General features: G+C 46.1%; 5 protein-coding genes across 5 annotated transcripts; 3 read left to right on the top strand and 2 right to left on the bottom strand.

Moving 5' to 3' along the window:
• Nucleotides 1-74: 74 nt before the first annotated feature.
• On the top strand, nt 75-4,892 carry DEU56DRAFT_753983 (uncharacterized protein; the record flags this gene model as incomplete). The annotated part of the gene is made up of 14 exons (XM_041349760.1): nt 75-269; nt 331-402; nt 461-655; nt 708-1,124; nt 1,181-1,314; nt 1,363-1,732; nt 2,195-2,347; nt 2,391-2,779; nt 2,835-2,963; nt 3,017-3,135; nt 3,180-3,347; nt 3,404-3,903; nt 3,962-4,676; nt 4,753-4,892. Coding segments are annotated over 14 exons (3,696 nt in total), but the record flags the coding sequence as incomplete, so codon positions are not given.
• Nucleotides 4,893-6,091: 1,199 nt separating this feature from the next.
• Nucleotides 6,092-7,898, bottom strand: DEU56DRAFT_753982 (uncharacterized protein; the record flags this gene model as incomplete). Its single annotated transcript, XM_041349759.1, has 5 exons — nt 6,092-6,119; nt 6,333-6,506; nt 7,030-7,454; nt 7,507-7,719; nt 7,752-7,898. 5 exons carry the CDS (start codon nt 7,896-7,898, stop codon nt 6,092-6,094), a joined length of 987 nt encoding a protein of 328 aa, XP_041211274.1.
• A 1,572-nt stretch (nt 7,899-9,470) lies between these two features.
• On the bottom strand, nt 9,471-10,984 carry DEU56DRAFT_910218 (uncharacterized protein; the record flags this gene model as incomplete). Its single annotated transcript, XM_041357157.1, has 4 exons — nt 9,471-9,884; nt 10,021-10,143; nt 10,209-10,909; nt 10,963-10,984. The coding sequence occupies 4 exons, from the start codon at nt 10,982-10,984 to the stop codon at nt 9,471-9,473; spliced, it is 1,260 nt and encodes a 419-aa protein (XP_041211273.1).
• A 370-nt stretch (nt 10,985-11,354) lies between these two features.
• On the top strand, nt 11,355-11,976 carry DEU56DRAFT_753980 (uncharacterized protein; the record flags this gene model as incomplete). Its single annotated transcript, XM_041349758.1, has 2 exons — nt 11,355-11,460; nt 11,501-11,976. The coding sequence occupies 2 exons, from the start codon at nt 11,355-11,357 to the stop codon at nt 11,974-11,976; spliced, it is 582 nt and encodes a 193-aa protein (XP_041211272.1).
• Nucleotides 11,977-18,044: 6,068 nt separating this feature from the next.
• Nucleotides 18,045-18,791, top strand: DEU56DRAFT_753979 (uncharacterized protein; the record flags this gene model as incomplete). The annotated part of the gene is made up of 3 exons (XM_041349757.1): nt 18,045-18,100; nt 18,187-18,201; nt 18,254-18,791. 3 exons carry the CDS (start codon nt 18,045-18,047, stop codon nt 18,789-18,791), a joined length of 609 nt encoding a protein of 202 aa, XP_041211271.1.
• Nucleotides 18,792-19,263: the final 472 nt, after the last annotated feature.

Raw genomic sequence — 19,263 nt, 5'->3', positions numbered from 1 at the left:
CATGTGATGTGAGTTTTCTATTTCATTCTCTTTGTCTATTCTCTGATCTTTAGCTATACTAACTACAATACCAGCTCTTGTCACCCGCTATGGTCCGCACCAAGAACACCGCCAAGAAATCCACTGGCGGCTCAGCCCCACGCGTCCTCCTCAACATCTCAAGCACCCGGACTTCTGGAGTGGATAGCCGGAGAAGGAAGGCTTTGACCGCCTCCAAGGTCAAGCCTGTGGGAGGTGGGGACATTGAGAAGAGAGATGCTCATTATAAGGTGCGTCTTACTTTTTCTGTCTTGTATTTGCTGATTCACTTTATCTTTCTCTCTTCTGAAGGCTTTGACCGCTGCCAAGGCCACCTTGCCTATGGGAGGTGGGGACTTGGCAAATACAAGTGTTCACAATGAGGTGCGTCCATTTTCTCACTAATCTAGTTACTAATGTGCTTTATCTTTCTTCCTTTTAGTATTGCATAGTCTGCAGGGATGGTGCAGGGCGCTATGAAGAGAATACTCTCTTCATGTGCACTCTGTGTCCCAGAGTTGTGTGCAGGCTCTGCCTGCAGCTGCCGCCTGACTTAGAGACCACAGTCCTGCAGGACAACATCTCTTTCCGGTGCATTTGTTGCCACATCAAGATGGAACAAGGCGGCGCCTACTTTGTGAGTTTTTTGATTTTATTTTATGTTTTTGTTCACCCCTCATTGATAACAGGGTTTCTATAACGCCAACCACCTTCCGGTCTTGGACAGGTTCTTACCCATCAATGGCGCGCTTGAGGTGTCTGAGCGAGCCGAAATTTCGGCGGCCACAGTCATTTTCATTCACCTCATCCTCGTCGACTTCACATTGGCTGGTAGCCCTATGGAGTTTGCTCATTCCTTCCTCAAGCCCTACTATACTGGCGACCGCATCCAGTATCTCAACGTCTACTATGACATTGGCACTGATGCCAAGCTTCCCACCTACCGCAACAACATCCAGAAGATAATGAAAGGTTTGAAGAAGTCCTTTGTCTGGGAGCGTGTTGTGATTGGCATCTCTACTCACACTGATGAGGATTTTGGAGACCCTTTTACTGGGTATGAGGATGATGCCTCAGAGGGCTATATCAGCACTCCGGTCAATGATGTGAGTTTTTTTTTTTTTTCCTTTCATAGTGCGCCAATAAGTGACCCTTTTTACAGTTCTTGGAAATAATTCTCCAACCCTGGCAAACTCTCATTGATGCCGCCCAGGAATCCTACCTCTGGATGTTCTGTTGTGGCCACCTTGTCACCAACTTGGACTCATTCCATGGCTTGCAAGAGGCTGTTGTCCGGTGAGTTTTTTTTTTCCGTTTATTTGACATTATCTAATGTTCCTACAGACACAAATTAACCGGTACCATCGCATTCAATGCTCCTCGGTTTCAGCCCTCTTTCGCCTCGCACTTGCTCATTGCGTTCACAGAGAGGGTTCTCATTGGACGTTGCCCACTTCGTTTAGCATTCAAGGATATGCTCGCACAAGCCTGTGACCTTGGTCGCCACTCTGACATTTATCTGCTGACACCTGTCAAGGAGGGCGCCCTCACTTGCTCTAGGTTTGCATGGGCTAATGTGGAGTTCCGTCCTTGGGGCTACCGCCTGCCTATCCAATGCAGTGGGTGTGGTTGGGCTAATTCTTGGAGGTCCGCCTATGTCAAAGGCAGCAAGGACAAGGCTTATATTTTTGAGTGCAAAAATGACTCTTGCAATGTAAGCCATACATTCTCTCAGCCACCAGGGTCCACAGTACTTTATTCTGGTAGGAAGAATGGTAGTACTTGGTTGGATATTCCATTGGAGACACAGTTGGCTTGATTTACATATTTTTCTTGAATATCTGTCTTACTTTGTACTTTGCTTCATGTTATCATTGTTCTGAGTTTGAGTAATCATTTGTTTGGTGTCTGAATCTTGAGATTTGGTATATAAGCTAATGTCATTGAATTTGTGAGTCGGTCAGATTTATACTTGGGTGATTTTGTGCTGGTTATTTGAATCATGTGACCTCAAGATAGTCACCTGATGAGCATGTGACCGTGTTTTGATCATGTGACATGGTTTGTTGATCTGTTGTCAAGTGAGTTGGTACTGGTTACACATTCTGCAAACTTATACCGGCCTCCATTCTCAAGATTTTTGCATACAATGGCTGACTGGACACATGTATTCAAGGCTGTTTTGGATGAGCACAAGATTTCCTATGTCTCAGCTAGAGGAAACCCTGCTGAGAGGGCAAAAATCCTCAAAAGCATCAAAGATGCCATACTTGAAAGTGACCAGGCCAAGGATGCTTCGACTATGCTTCCAGGCAATAACATTCGGAAGGTGAGCTTCCAGTCTCTTTGTCTATATTAATCTAATTTTATAGGCTATCCGTACATATTACTTGCGTTTTCTGGAGGATGACGAGGACCGCGATCTCGAGCAAAAAATCATCGAGGGAGCTCATAAACTCACATCTGGTGCAGGCATCATCACTGTAGATATGGTCAAAGGCCGTCAGGATGACAAGCCTCTGGATGCTGCAGCATTCAAGACCGAATTCTCTCCTTTTGATGTCGCTCAGAAGTTGTTCAAAGAAGAAATTGGGGAGTATGACAAGAAGCACCGTGACACCTCTGACCTAAGGTCCATGGGGACAAGGACAAAGCTGGTCCGGTCCTGGTACAATGCCCTGTCACCAGATGTACATGAGGAGCTCAGACTTGTGGCAGAAAAGTGGAACCAGGAAGGTGCTCTTTCCGACGCCAAGGACAGGTATTTTTTTAACACTACATTGCTATATTTAGGAAAAACTCATGTGTATCTACAGATACCGCAGCCGACACCAGAAGAAAATCATGGAGGACTTCATAAAGATGGCAGGAAGAACCATGGGTTTACATGTTGTGATGCTCGTAGCTCATGATCGAGGGGAGGGGAAAATGCCTGGAACAACCATGTCAGTGTTATTTTTTTCCCATTGACATTACCATTGACAATCTATTGGTTTAGTTGGGAATCCTGTCCCAGGAAGGCGAAGAAAACTTTTACTCTGGCTACCAAAGACAACAAGAAATGGGCTGGAGAGTCCCAAGACCGACTTGCTGACTGGCTGAATGAAGCCGAGTATAGTAAGTCTTGGATACAGTAATTTATTTAATTGCTAATGATCTAGCAACAGGCTTAGACGCTGAGGACCAATCTGACGAGGAAGATGAGAAGTTGCCCGATTTAACAGTGGAGGTAGACGATGAGGGCTATCCTTGCCTACCGACAGGCTTTGAATCTCTCATGCTCAAGAACCAGCAGAAGGTCGTACGAAAGGTATTTCAAAAGGCTTATGGTGATTCATTTCTATTTTCGAAGTACTGTATTTTTCTGACCGCTTACATTCAACAGCGGTCATCTCAAACAACCCTAGGGCTGCAGTCCCCTGGGGTCATATTACCCAAGATCCAGACCATTACCTTGACATGGACTGTATCCCTCGAAATGTCGTCATCAAGGATCCTTCTCACCTGCAGAAGGAAGCCATCAGTATGATTTTTTCACTTTGGAAATATCGTGCTAACCATAATGAACCAATTGTCCGGTTCGTTGGGTATAAGGAAGGCGACTTCTATGATTCACTGGCTAAGAAGGGGGATGTAAGTAAAAAATCAAGGAAGAACCCAAAATATGTCGAAGTATCATCAGATGAGGACGAGGTACTGAAGAAGGCCCCCCAAGCCAATGGTTCTTCTGACGAAGAGGATGACTTGGAAAGCCACACCCCATCTCTTTCCGATTCCTGCCCGAAATTCCATATGGGTGGTGACACAGTCGGTTATCTTCAATCCCTCTCTACCCTCCCATCATATTCTCGTCTGTTGGCCACAGTTCAAAAACTCTCCAAGACAGTATGTATAATTCACTACATTTGTGATAACAGCATTAAAATTGACTATTTTTTGAAAGCAAACTCCTGATCCTAAGGGCAAGGCTAGGAAGCAACATCTGCCTGTCTGGGCATCTTGGACTTGGTCTGAGGCATATCTACCTCAAAATATGCACAGTGATATTCAGGCTTCCTCTGTCGCTTTGGAGGAACTAGGCAACTATGTCATCAAATCTCGTGGTTTGGGTATGATTGTTGTCCTGGGCCTTGGACTCCTCATTCGTGAGTGTTGCCGCGCTCAGGAGTATGAAGCAGATGAGGCTGGAGATGATGTGCCTCAATATTTGGGCGACTCCATCCTTGGCTTCGAGGTGGGGGACAAGGTTGAAGAGGCCATTATCAGAATCCAGGTGAAGGTGGACGCAATGCTGCCAGATGGTAATGAGAAGCAGATGACAGTGGGGGAAGAAGTTCACATGAGGCGTCTGGAGAACAAAAGGCAGGTGAAAGAGAGGAGGGAGGCAGAGCAGGCAAAGGTGGCTGAGGAAAAGAGGGTGGCTGAGGAGAAGAGGGTGGCTGAGGAGAAGAGGGTGGCTGATCAGAGGGCTGCCACATCAAAGAAGGCAAGCAGTACTAACACTGGAGGAAAAGGGAAGGGTAAACGCCCAGCAACAGATGTGGATGATTCAGTCATGAAAAAGGTGAAGACATCTGCTCCTCCTGATCCTCCTCGTCGCTCTACCAGAGACAGAGCAGCTTCAAAGAAGTTTAAGAACTTAGAATCCCCTTCTTGCAGTTTGTTGTCAGATACACTTGAATTTTCATGTCTTTTTGAGTAACATTGATGTTAGCACTGACAATACTTTAGCAGGATGCATAAATGGAATGACCGACCCACTGATACCTTATTGGACTATTGGCCAGCCAGTCTGTGCAGCATGTAGGCCATGGCCGGCCGACCTACTGGTATTATATTGGCCTAGTGGGCCAGCTGCCCTATACGGGATGTAGAAACAGGGGCGGCCGCCCCACTGAACACTTTTTGGGCCTTTGGGCCACCCGGTCTATGCAGTATGTAGGACATGGCCGGCCGGGCTACTGATAACATATTGGCCTATTGGGCCAGTCAGTCCATGCAGTATGTGAAGCATGGGCGGCCGGCCTATCAATAACATATTGGCCCATTGGGCCAGTCAGTCCATGCAGTATGTGAAGCATGGGCGGCCGGCCTATCAATAACATATTGGCCCATTGGGCCAGTCAGTCCATGCAGTATGTGAAGCATGGGCGGCCGGCCTATCAATAACATATTGGCCCATTGGGCCAGCCAGTCTGTGCAGTATGTAGGCCATGGGCGGCCGGCCTATCAATAACATATTGGCTCATTAAGCCAGCTTCACTAGTCACCTGTAAGGAGTATATGTAGACTGTATTTTTATTTTTTATTCAGTCACCATTTATATTATCCCATATGAGATAAGGAGTGTAGGTAGACCTCAATATTTATGCAGGCTGTCCTAAATGCTCTAATATCAAATGAGATTCCATACAGGAGTAGGTCTAGCCAACCTCACTCATGTAACAAAAGATATATCTCATATGGGATAGATGTAGGACCCCTGCAGGTTCATGCCTCATATAGAAAATGCTATTTCTATGCTACTTATTTTAGTCACCATTTATACTATCCCATACGAGATAAGGAGTGTAAGTAGACTGTATTTTTGTTTTTTGTTCAGTCACCGTTTATATTATCCCATATGAGATATATGTTTTATTACATGAGTGAGGTTGGCTAGACCTACTCCTGTATGGAATCTCATTTGATATTAGAGCATTTAGGACAGCCTGCATAAATATTGAGGGTGCAGGTTGGCCAGATCTACTTCAATATTCTGGTTTGACCTATATAAGTAGCATAGAAATATCATTCTCTATATGAGGCATGAACCTGCAGGGGTCCTACATCATCAGCAAAAGATATATTTTCTATATGGAGCATTGGCCTGTAAGGGTTCTGCATCACCAGCATATACAGGGAGTGTAGAGATATTATGATTTGGCTGAGGCATCGGCCTGCAAGGGTCTGCATCACCGGCCTACACAGATACTGCAGAGATATCATTCTGTATATAGGACACCGGCCTGCAAGGGTTCTGCATGACCGGCCTATACAGGTAGTGCAGAGATATCATGATCTGGCTGAGGCATCAGCCTGCAAGGGTCTGCATCACCGGCCTACACAGATACTGCAGAGTTATCATTCTGTATATAGGACACCGGCCTGCACAGGTTCTGCATGACCGGCCTATACAGGCAGTGCATTGGCCGGCCGGTGTCCTGTACACCTGGTTTTGCAGGTCAATGTACATGTCCTATCAACAGGTTATGCAGTACCATAAGACTGAAAGGTGTGTGCGGCGAATGCAGTTACTGCCATGCGCCGCTTACTTGAAGCCCGCCATCTTAGATCTAAAGGGCAAGAGAAGGGCTTCAGAAGAACTTGCAGGACAGTCTCCGGCAAAGAGGTCCATTGTCAGTGGTAATGAGGACACCGAGATGACTTTATGAATGTCAAATGGGAGAGTAATCATCATAATTCGAGGTGTAAATTCTCGTGGATAGCTAGAACACAGCAGGCAGTTACCTTCAACATGGAACAAGGAACAGAGGGCGCAATGAGATGTTCAACACCGGGCTCAGTTCTGATTATGAATAGGAATGTGGTATACCTGAATACAAGTTTCCGTATCATGATTGATGTGAGAGGCAAGACTTGAGTGGATACAAACGTGCGAGAACAGTTCAACAAAGGTTCGAGGACCTACAAGAGCGAGTGATTTCAATTAGACTGGAGGAGTGGCCAAGAGATCAATGAAAGGTCGACAGCAGAGGCGACGTGTGAGTGACGTCACAACCCCTTCGGTCGAAAATTGATTGGGTATTATACGGGTTGATAATGACATGAACAAGGACTCACAAGGGAACGTACACACAAAATAACAGTACACCAAGATAAATAAAATGGGAGGTATACAACAGCACTCATACACCTGGACGGTCACAGCCAAAAATTGGAGTCAAATCGACTGACTGCGCTGCGAAGAATAAGTTAACACTACCGCCACACAAAATCTGAGCGTCTCACCTTCTGATAATAGAGTCTACGAGGGCGATGTCACCACGGGTCACATCGACAACAATGTGCTTGTTGCCTTTCACGTGCTTCACAACTAAGATATTGCCTTGCACATCATCAGCTGCATCAACGATATCCAACATCTCTCGCACCAGCAAATTTGGAGGCGCGAACGACGAGGGGCTTTCGCGATAGAAAGTATAGCTGTATGCTGTGTCCTCGGCGCTGGCGTCCGATGTGACTTTGTAAGTTTTACGAAGCTTTGAAGTTGATACAATAAAGCGATCATCGATGAGACGATCAACCCAGTGAGACACCTCGAGTTGGGATATGTGGGTGAAGCGATTGACCCCATCAAGAAAGGGTACTGAGACAAGGTAAGGCGACGAGGCACTTGTGGCATACAGAAGCCCGACACCATGACCTGTATATCGCTGAGTGAAGCATACGTCAGCCGGGCGAGTCAGAAGGAAAGCAAAAACTAACTGGATAGTGCTTGTCGATGCGCTGTTCTTGCAGCTGAACACTGATGAGATCAAACAGCATGGGATCAGGAGGGAGCAGAGATGTGCCGACATTGTTAGAAGGATTATACATGCAATACAGATTAGTGCAGCGATCTGCAAGACGCCAGATGGTGTGCGAGCGGGCCAACATTGATGCGAGAGAGAATCTGGCATCCCACTGCAACACCAAAGACTGTTTGCCACTGTAGAGAGTGATATCTCTACAGGCTCGTATTCCCTGATTTCTACATCGACCTCATCCCTATCCACAGGTGGGCACGACTTTCCCGCGACCTTCCGCACCTTCCGCGCACTTCCCGCGCTCGCGCTCAGCGCACGCTTTCCCGTGCTTCCTCCGATCCATCCATCCATTGTCTATTCGGTCCATAGGTGCGTATTACATACATATATTGGTTTTCTGACAGCTGCTGTCTCCTTACATACATCTGTGACATTCCTCGGCCGCGTTCCCGCGCTTCCGCGCTCCTCGGCCGCTTTAGGACACTTTTCGCTCCCTCTTCGCTAGCTATCCTCTATATCTACTGGGCTTTCTGACAGAAGGTTCCTACTTATGCAATCACCCTTAGAAGAGTTCCGCAGTTTGTGCTATGTCTTAGAGAGCATTTATCTATAGCCAGGAGTCATATTCTCCTTCCCTTATCAGTCTATATTCATAATACATTGGCTTGATACCCATTCCTCGCGTCTGTTAAGACCGTGCTCAAAGGGCGGATCCGAAGGGCTTGGCTTCAGCTCGTGCGCTGCGCCCCTTACCCGAGTACGTGCCCATTTCCGAAGGCTAGAAACAAAGTCCGAGGGAGGATGATGAATCCCGGTGGACTTCAAGGGGACAAGTCTGGTAGGCTTTTTGAGGAAGAGTCAGGCCGATGTTCAGGGGGTTAGTCCGGCCAATCATAGGGTTAGTCCGGCTGACATAAGAGGATTAGTCCGGCCGACATAAAGGGGGTTCGTCGGCCGACGTAAGGAGGGTTAGTCCGGCCGAATAAGAGGATTAGTCCGGCCGACATAAAGGGGGTTCGTCAGCCGACGTAAGGAGGGTTAGTCCGGCCGACATAAGAGGATTAGTCCGCCGGACAATAGGGGCTTAGTACACCCGGAGAATAGGGGCTTTAGTCCGGCGGACGTGGGGGACAGAAAAGACAGGTGTAAGGACGGAAAGACAGGAAGTCCGAGGGGACAGAAGGACAGGAAGTCCAAGAGGACAGGATGTCCGAAAGGACAGAAGGACAGGATGTCCGAAAGGACAGAAGGACAGGATGACCAAAAGGACAGAAGGTCCGCGAGGACAGAAGCTAGAGGTAAGGCTACACTAGACAATGTCCAGAGTAGAAACTAACAGAGGTAGACTACCCGAAGGTAGAGGCGGAGTATAGCCCGAGGAATCAATCCCAGGACACAGAGGTTGGACAGGGAAGTGGACCCGGGCCCATGGAAATGGATCTGGGTCCGAGGAAACAGGAATGAGGATAATCTAAGGTGATATTCGAACTGAGGAAACTACTACAAGTTTACAAGGTTTTATATACTATGGACATGTGCGACAGGGACGGAGTCAGCGGAGATCCGGGTCAACAAGAGGAACATACGGAAAGGCTAAACTGACAGGCGCAAGGAAAATAATACAGGAACAATCGAGAACGGAGACGGAGATGAAGTATCGAATGGATCCGGGCATAGGAGGTATGATCGAGAATGAAGTCGGATATTAACTGTCAAACAGATCCGGGCATAGAGGGGTTAGAACAAGGGGACTATACAAATGGGGTAACAGAATAGGAGCAGGACCGGAAATGAACTGTCAAGCGGATCACGGGAAATGGGGACGGAGATGAACTGTGAAGTGGATCCGATGTTTTAGGGGTTAAGTGGACCTGGGTCCGAAGCTCAGGATCTGAGTAGGTCCGATGTTTAGGGTCCGATGCTTTAGGGGTTAAGTGGACCCGAGCGGGTCCGACGTATAGGATGTCCGACGAATACAGGAGGATGCGTGGTAGCAAGGACGATGGGAAGACATGACGGACGATTCTTGTGGACGGAGCGGAAGACGTGCGACGAGCGGACTAGTGGACGGCGGAAGAGTGGACGAGCGACGAGTGGACGAGTGGATGAGTGGATGAGCGGAACGAGTGGACGAGTGGGACGAGGGACGAGCGGACGAGTGGACGAGTGGATGAGTGGATGAGCGGACGAGTGGACGAGTGGACGACATGAGTGAGATCCGACAAATAGGACATCCGAAGAATAGGACGTCCGATGTATAGACGTCCGATGTATATGGGAAACAGGGCAGATCCTGCTGAGGGGTATGTCCGGTGGAGACTGGGATGCGGAGTTATCCTGCCGAGGGTTAAGGTATAGCTTGGCTACATTTCGGAGGTCCGGACATTGTTTGTTGGAGAGATGGGATATGATTCAGGGGCTCAGTGTACGGTATATGACAGCGTCCTACACGATCCTAGACATCTTTCCGCACTTGCGCTCTACGAGCGCGACCTTCCCGCGCCTTCCGCGCATTTCCCGCGCCCTCCGCATACCTCGCGCGTTCCCGCGCCTCGAGCGCACTTAGTCGCCCGACTTCTGCCTGACTCAGCTTCCCCTAGAGGTCGAACATATCGCCCTCACATCAGAGCAGATTCCTCAGAGTCTGTTCGTTGTCCCCACACTGCCATCAGCGATGTTGAGCCATAGGGCAGGACACAAAGTGCGACATGCTGGTCCCAACCAGTAAGTGTTCTCATGACACTCAAACTCCGGGTGAGTGTAACAGCCAACTGCATGGACTGCATGATCGCCGCAAAGCAAAGTCTGATTAAGAACGGCAACACGCTTGAGTGTCCAATGCGGATAGAATGTAGCAAAACTGCCGGGGGTCATCATGGTCATGTTGGCCGTCGTGGGCGAAGAAGCTATGACGCTGAACATCCCATCAATTTTGGCTTCTGATACAGTGATAAACAGTTCGCCGCGACGGTAGACTGTATAACTAGTGACCGCACTTTGAAATGCGTAATGGGGCTTGGTTGTGGCCCATCGATAGATAAGCTTATCTTGGATAAAGGCTTGAAATACATCGAGTGTGCCGTGAGCAATCACAAAGTTAATGTTGTTCATATAGCCTTCGCCGCCGGTGAGCATCTTCATTGTGCACGAGCCAGTTATGACGGCATTGGTGATGTGCATAACATGAGTGAGTTCCCGAACGTGACGGCGAAAGAAGGGCTGGACTATGCATGAAAAGCGTGCAGAGATGAAGGGCGTTCCAACCGTCCGGGTATGAGAACTGGTGTCCCGCCAAGCCAGGATATCAGGAAGAAAATGCAGATAGCCATAGACCTCACGAATGAGCGTGCCTTCGAGTAGAACTGGATACACCTGTCAAAATTTGACGCATCACTGAAAACATGAGGGGACATACAGACAGTGATTGAGGAGCACATAGTGGGACTCGTACAGGCCTGGCAGCACAAGGCACTGCAGCTGAGATATTAAGACTGGCGAAATCATATGCCTTGTGAGTGCCGATCTGAATCTGGCGACAGATTGGTCATCAGACTGACCATGAGATCGGAGACCAAAGATTTCGAAGGTAACAATGTGTGAAACACTCAATGACCTTGTTTCAGAGGCAGCTTTGTGGAAGTCTCACGTGATGTTTCACCTGCAAGATGGGTATCCTTGTGATTTGCGAGCGGATTCGCATGGGTCTTACATTTCGCTGTTCCGTGCCCTGCAATCACAGCAAGAAACAATGAGCGGTAAGTGGTGCCACCCACAAAGATACTTGAACTGAGCACGAAACCAGTCCAAATGAATGAGGACTTAATGACTAGGGTACTGGAAAGCCTGGTCATCACTGACATCGTGTCTATGGGGCGCACTTGTCGTGTAATGCGAAAAATTGCCAAGGGGGGTGGTGCGAAGACACTTTAGAAGAATACTGCAACCTTTCACAGGCACAACCTTCGAGGCCTTCTTGGAGGCACTGCAAGAGGGCAAGGCCATTATAACGGGATCCGGCGCGCGCGCAATGGTCACGGGTGACGTTGACGTGGAAATGCGCGACCTTAACATTGTATTGCCACTTGAGTCATTCGGCACCCTGCAGGATTTTGTTGTTGAGACCCTGGGCTATGTGGTCACCTCCAACGCGAGCCATCCAGCCATATCCACCATGATCACTCATTTTGGAAAATACGCATGTGACGGTCGAATTATGACTATCGCGAGCGCAGGAACAAAGATGAGCGTGCTCCTCATCATTCTCAGTGCCCCTTCAACAGCCGATATGGTGTTCATGACTACCGGAGGCGTGACCTGGTTCTACCCACAATGGTTCGGACAGCAAGTGGCACTACTGAGCCAGACAGGTGACCTGGTACCATGGGAGAATAAATTGGGATGTGCGGGTGAATTCCACGAAGGGCTATGACTGGAAAGTGGGACAGACTTTGTAGGATCCAGCTGCGGAGACTGTTGCCCGACACTCTGGCACCACGTGCAAGATAGACGGCTACGATGGTCAGTGGATTGGGACACAGGCAATTCCGTGACAAATACTTTCCACAACGTTGACGTGGAATGGTGACTCGACACCAGTTGCACGAATCACATGTGCACTCAACGAATTCATGTAATGTGTGGCAACTTCGAATGCGAAGGGGCAAATACCCGTGAGTAGGGTTGTGACTGCTGCCAATATGGTCCTGAGACAAAGCTGATCCACAATTTGAAGGGGACGACGTGAGATTCCTCCTGGGAGAGATATGCTGGCAGAAACCGGTGAGGATACAACAAAATAAGATGGGAACAATCTGACAGCTCACACAGCAATTTCGTCAAATTGTAATGGGGTTGTTTTATGGCGCAGCTTGCAGACAGCCGTTCATTGTGCCGATTCCTGTGCGAGATGGAGTGCACAGACCCCCAACACTGGATGACCTATACGTTAACTATTGGGTGAAACAGTATCAACTCAACGACTGCACTGCCAGTTGGCAACATCTTTGATGTACTTTCAACACAACGCCCAATGACACAAAACTGCTCGACAGCACTTTCACCATGTACGTGGAGAAGGCAGACAACTCTTCTACGACTAACCGTGTCTTAAAACGCATGGCACATTTGTCCGGGACGCGAAGAGGCATGGTAGGGAGTGTCATTGTCATGAAACACACTGGCACGAAAACGAGCGAATTTGTGGACTTGAAAGAAGAGGACATATTGGTGGTAAACCACCTCCTCAGCAGGTAAGCAATCTGTTATGTGTCAGTCTTTGCTGAGAAGGACAAATGTCACAGCTTCATGTACCAACACCAGCAAAAGTATGACAAGGGAGCACCGCGCCGAGATCTTTACATGCACAGAGCACATATTTGACACATACTGTTTCACGCCTGGTAGCTGAACTGTGATCCACTACTCGGAGGCCGTTCACAAATACGAGGATGGGCGTGGTTCTGTGGATTAGACATACAAGCTCTATTAACGCAAGCAAGACAGGCACCTGCTATAACGGACAAAATGGGTGAATGGTCCCAGCGAATTTGTTCACTCTCAATATAAAGGGGTCGGTCACTGGTTCAATATGTTTGCAAGGTTGGGGACCGTAATTGAGAAAAAATGGAGAGTACCCGATGGAAGAATCGACCTGGTCGTTATGCCAAGTATTGTTTGTACTAGCTATTCTGGTCAGAGTTACATCAGGTTCGGGGACTTGGTGCACAGCACCGTTACAATGTATTTGGATGGAATGAAAGAAAGATGGTATTGCGGCATTCACTCACTCAGAATTCACAGCGGTAAGTCTCCTTACTATGACTCCTGATTATCACTGAGATTGTCACAGAAAACTCGCAGGTCAACTATGTAATAACTGTCAGTGGTGTACCAGCATTTTCTGCAACCGCGACTCAGGCTGGAGGGCTTTTTTTTATATCAATCACGCTATATTGGAGTGTTACTGCGCACTTTGTTTAGGTGTGAATAGGTGGTCATTTTTGCGCAGTACACATATTTTTGCGCTACCATTATTGATACACATCATTTGACTACATATTACTTTGTTTACTTGTATGGACTTGTATCACATTGTCAAGTTTGTCCCACCTGTCAGCTTGTGTGTCTGTGCTGTCTGTGATGCTTGTGTGGCTTTGTTATTGTTGTGATATATTGTCACAAAATTTGTAGTTTGATGGTGTGGCTAACAAGGGTAGATTCACATGGCAATTTGTGTCAAAACTGTGAGATATTGCCATCACAGTCAAAGGATATGAGCTTACTCACGTGGACTAAGGCTCCAACTGTTTAGCACCAGACTGCCAGTGTCGGCAATCTCAAAAATCTATTTCGACCAATTAGGATGCTTTGTAATAGTCCCAATATAACATGTGATTGGCAAGCCATTACATCGAGTCTTACTAAGTTTAAACAAGTTGAATCAATATCGCACCCGGCTCAGGCCAAGTTTTTGGTCTGTGTGCATGTTCGTCATGTCTGATGTATACCGTCTCCTAAATGTAGCGAGTACATGAGGCTCAGTGAGCTTAGCAGAAGTCACTATATTGGACATATATACCTGTAGCGAGTACATGAGGCTACAGGAACTATTAGTTATATGTAGGTACTATGGATAAGAGGTACTGACCTCAGTGAGCTTAGTAGAAGTCACTGAGGAAGGTTCTAACTGTGTGTGAAGGAAGTAAAAGTGAATGTGCTTATGCAATATACAAAGCGAGCATTAGAATATTCAACACTAAACACTGGTGGCACAGACTTGGGACATTAGTCTTTTTGTCTATGCCATCATTCAGCATTGAGCACCGTCTGCTCGCGCACGTTCTGCGCTCAAAATTTAAGCTATTATTATTGAATTCTCGATTATTCTCAATTCCATTGTACCTCCATGTCAAGTTCACACAATGTCGCACCATCCAACACACTTACTGGACCCGGAATGGATGGGACTTTGTCTCAAGCCCACTCTGTAAGATCGCCTGTATCCCAACAAGAGTTGGTGGAGAAGTGCCTCAGTGTTGTCGAAGAATACAAACATGACATTATCTCAAAGCAAGAAGCATATGTCACCATCACAAAAGCCATTGTATCAGCAACCCACGAAGCTACTGACCAGGCTGAATCCTTCATTGCGACTCCGTACCTCAATATGCTCAATGAATGGTCCAGAGATGTCGACATTGCCAGAGGACATTGGGAGTCAGTTGCTGCATGACAATCTGAAGATAGGGACACTGTCCCTCCTAGAGAGGATGAAAATTGATGCAAACTTGATCTTACCTGCCTCAGATGGGCTGAACAATCATTTCGAGGAGGTCAGCTCTCCGCAAATCTCACACGCACCAACAAAGTCCTTCTCAATTGGTCACAAGACCCCAAAGAAGTATGACATCGACTTATGTACCACCGCTGCTGCCCAGAATTCCATGAAGCTGGATGGGCAGAAATTGTCTCCGGAAAGTCCATTAATCTCGACGCAGTGCACTCCATCATTTCTTTCTCATGCACCATCGACAAATGCACTGAAACCATCAGAGACATTGAGATCAAATTCTCCGGAACTAGTTCAGAAGCAGTATTGAAGAAGATCACAACCGCAGTGCAGTGGTCTGCAGCATGGCATAGGGCAGCTAGAGCCATTAAGTTCATGTTCCCTCATCGAGAGGATGAACTTGCTGCCTACGGAGAGTATATCAATGACAAGTTTGATTGCAGACTCCCACAAACCCATGACAGGATCATCAGATATGATAAAGCCGTTAGAAACAGAGCTGTGAATTTGCGAAGAGTTGAACTTTCAGACTTCGCAGCTTTTACCGACCTCACAAGTCTCATTTCCAATACAATGGCGTCCACTTCGATGAAGACAAACAGTCCAAGCCCGGTGCACCTGCATCAGGAAATCACCAAGTCTTAGGTTTGTCTAGTTAAGTTTGATAAGATGGTACAAACAAAGTACATCAGGACCAACCTTGTTCATGGTTGACTGTAAGATACCACATAGTTATTCAATGTCTACTCTCTATGATTTGGCTGAGACATTGAGGGTGTTTGGTATGGGTGTGCTACCATTGGCCTTTTGGGTGACACTTAAGCATGAGTTCATCATTTCACTCCTTTGGTCATCCACCTCTCAATTCTTGGTGATGATATTGGATGACTATGTGCAACACCACATAGTTACTCAACGGCTACTCTCTATCATCTGGCCGCAACATTCAAAACCTTTGGTACAGGCCTGCCACCATTGGCCTTTGGGGTGACATTTAAGCATAGGTTCGTCATCTTACACCTTTGGTTGTCCACCTCTAAATTCTTGGTAAAGATGTTGCATGTCTATGTCATGTACCAGAATACCTCATAGTTATCCAATGGCTATAGGCGCCATTTGCCCATGGTATAGGTAATTCTTTTATGATCAGGAAAATCTGCTGTACCTGGTGGCATATGTACAGTGGCTCAAAAAAGTGTCCCAATGTTTGTGCAGTTTCATGTAATTGCATTATGGCGAGCCAAGGCGTGTGAATATGATGTGGCAGTGCAGACATATTTGGTAGTAATACCTTCTGGCTCGAATCTGAGCTATGTGGCGTGGGAAACGGAGCTTACAGAGCGGAGATATGATAATTCTACAATTGTGACTCATTGGGACACTTTTTTGACTTTGAGTTTAACAACTGCAATATTTATGATTCTGATGTTTGATGCTTCCTCCCTTGACTTTAATCATTGCTACTAGTCTCATAAATATATTTTCCATCAATCCTATACATTTCTGCTTAAAAACATTCCCATACTCTTCTCCACATCTCTCCTATAGCTCAAATAGCCCCTGTAGATGGTTTTGGTGTTTTCAACAATGTCCAATAGGGTTTATGGTCATGAAATTTGTTGTTAATGATAACAAAGTAATACTATGGCCTTCAAATGATCTTGTGACTTACTTTGAGGTATATTTGATATCAGTATCCTCTATTAGGATAATTCCTTCTTAAATAATATACACCTCCTAGGTGTTTCTGAGTAGATATCATTCTAAAATGAAAGTATATCACTCTATACATATCTGCCCATCTACCCTATATCAAGTTCACTTCCTTCTACTGCATACAGTCTTCATACCATCAGATTATCCTCTATCAACTTATGTATTTTATATGCTTGTTTTACTTAAAGTCATTTCGCTTTAATTTCTTGTATACATATGATCATATATGATTGGTTTTTATCTCATATTACAAGGCAACATACTCCTAGCCATAAACAGTCCAGTAGCATTAGTACTTGAAGTTGAAAATAGTACCTGTCATATAAACCTCTAGAAGCAATTGCTTTTCTTATATGTTACAGCTTTAACACTGATTATAGCAAGAGTAGCCCCAACAATATGAGTGATGACATTGATGTAGACCACGAAGCTAATGATTTCTTTTGCTCAAATAGCATTAGAACCCTCAAAAACATATGAAAGTCTTATATTAATCAAGAGAAGATTATCATAGTAGAGAATAATGACATAAAATATACCTCAAAGTAAGTCACAAGATCATTTGAAGGCCATAGTATTACTTTGTTATCATTAACAACAAATTTCATGACCATAAACCCTATTGGACATTGTTGAAAACACCAAAACCATCTACAGGGGCTATTTGAGCTATAGGAGAGATGTGGAGAAGAGTATGGGAATGTTTTTAAGCAGAAATGTATAGGATTGATGGAAAATATATTTATGAGACTAGTAGCAATGATTAAAGTCAAGGGAGGAAGCATCAAACATCAGAATCATAAATATTGCAGTTGTTAAACTCAAAGTCAAAAAAGTGTCCCAATGAGTCACAATTGTAGAATTATCATATCTCCGCTCTGTAAGCTCCGTTTCCCACGCCACATAGCTCAGATTCGAGCCAGAAGGTATTACTACCAAATATGTCTGCACTGCCACATCATATTCACACGCCTTGGCTCGCCATAATGCAATTACATGAAACTGCACAAACATTGGGACACTTTTTTGAGCCACTGTATGCCAGCTATGTTATTGGGTTGATATCACCTAATAATTGATATATACATTGATAGAGAACAGGATCTGATGGACAAAAGAAAAACAAGTATTTGATAGACCCACCCAAGCACTCAGCTGCCTTTTAGCCTGCTTATTTAGATAAGTCATCTTTAAGATGAACATATGGTGTTACCCCTGCACGTAAACCATACCAAGCCAAGGGGCCTAAATGTACGTCACAACAACTAGGCAGCAGGCGCATGTAACGAGAGCAGGTTTGGAGTGCTGGGCATCTATGAAGGCACTTGCAAGGAACCCAAAGCCGGACCACATGATGCTTTTCCCCCCATAAGTAAATGTGACCGACAGATCAAAAGTTTGACTTGCCTCATCATACAAAAAAACTGGGGTGCACTGAGCACCCCAACAACCACTGTCATCCCTTGATCTAGGTAATAGGCCTGGTGAATTGAATGTTAGACTTTAGCAGTGGGGAGCAGCAACTCAGCCAAAGAAAGTGTGGCATTATGTAAGCAAGAAATGCGGTCAAACAACACGACCGTTCGAATGTTATAACTTATATTGAACTACGACGCCCGTACAACACCAAAACAGCTGTAGAATATTATAGTAAGTCAAAGTAATTAGTAAGCTTATTCTACTCAAAAAATTCCATTCCCAGCGCAAAGACGTGCTTGTGGGTGGATTGGTACCTCACAGAGCTGGGAGTCATACAGCCACATAATTCCGACGATCCTCATTGCTGTTGGATAAGCACCGGTACCACATTCTTTCAAGCCAGATCAGGGGTGGTGGCATCATCCAAAACAAGTAGGACTGGTGCATGCAAGCCAGATGTCACCCTTGTGACCAATGACTCACACGAGTGGTCCAATGTTAAATCTGTTATTGATGTCAAGTATCACCACACAGAGGCTCTTCTCAAGGCCTCCAAGGAGTACATGGTAGAAGATTCCCAGCTGGTTATCACCAACCAAGTGCATTGTCGCTTCTTTGTAGGAGCTCTCTTGACTGGACCAGAAATGAGGATCGTCCTTTTCACTCATGGTTGTGGGGCCTTTTCTGAACCCATCAATATCTATGCCAATCCTGTCAAATATATGCAAGTCTTATCTTGGTTCATGCATACCAAACTTTGGTATCTCAGATATGATCCTTACTACCAAGCTCCCACTTCCACAAACAACTTATCATTGTGATTGATGAAGGCAAACAGTACTACAGAAGAAGACATGGTTCTGACTTTGGTGCTTTCAATCATCTATAGTGGTATTACCAGATTTGGCTGCACCACTTGGGTGATGGCGGTCAGAGGACTGAGACAGCAACTGGGGGCTCAACAATCTGATAGTCTTCAAGGTGAGGGACACCATGGACACCTTGCATCAACTTCAGCATTTCTACCACATTCAGGATATCCCCATCATCCTGTCCTTGCACCCAATGATCCTTGATAATAAATTCCTCACCCCCCAACTTGACCAAATAACAGACTGTTCCCCTGCCTGTAAGACCTCGGCTGTAGAACAAGATTTGGAGTATGTTGTAGAACTTCTCTTTGACATAGATTTTGCCGATGAGATCATTTTTGGAGGGGGTGGGAGGGGGGAAGAGTGCTGTTGGGATGTTCTTGAGGTGAACATGACTTGAGGTTGAGACAGGCCATCCTCA

Source organism: Suillus clintonianus (genome assembly GCF_016758775.1).
Source record: "Suillus clintonianus strain FC179 chromosome Unknown DEU56scaffold_17, whole genome shotgun sequence".
Classification (NCBI taxonomy): Eukaryota; Fungi; Basidiomycota; class Agaricomycetes; order Boletales; family Suillaceae; genus Suillus; species Suillus clintonianus.
The sequence above is the reverse complement of the archived record's forward strand: the minus strand, read 5'-3'. Positions and strand labels throughout refer to the sequence as shown.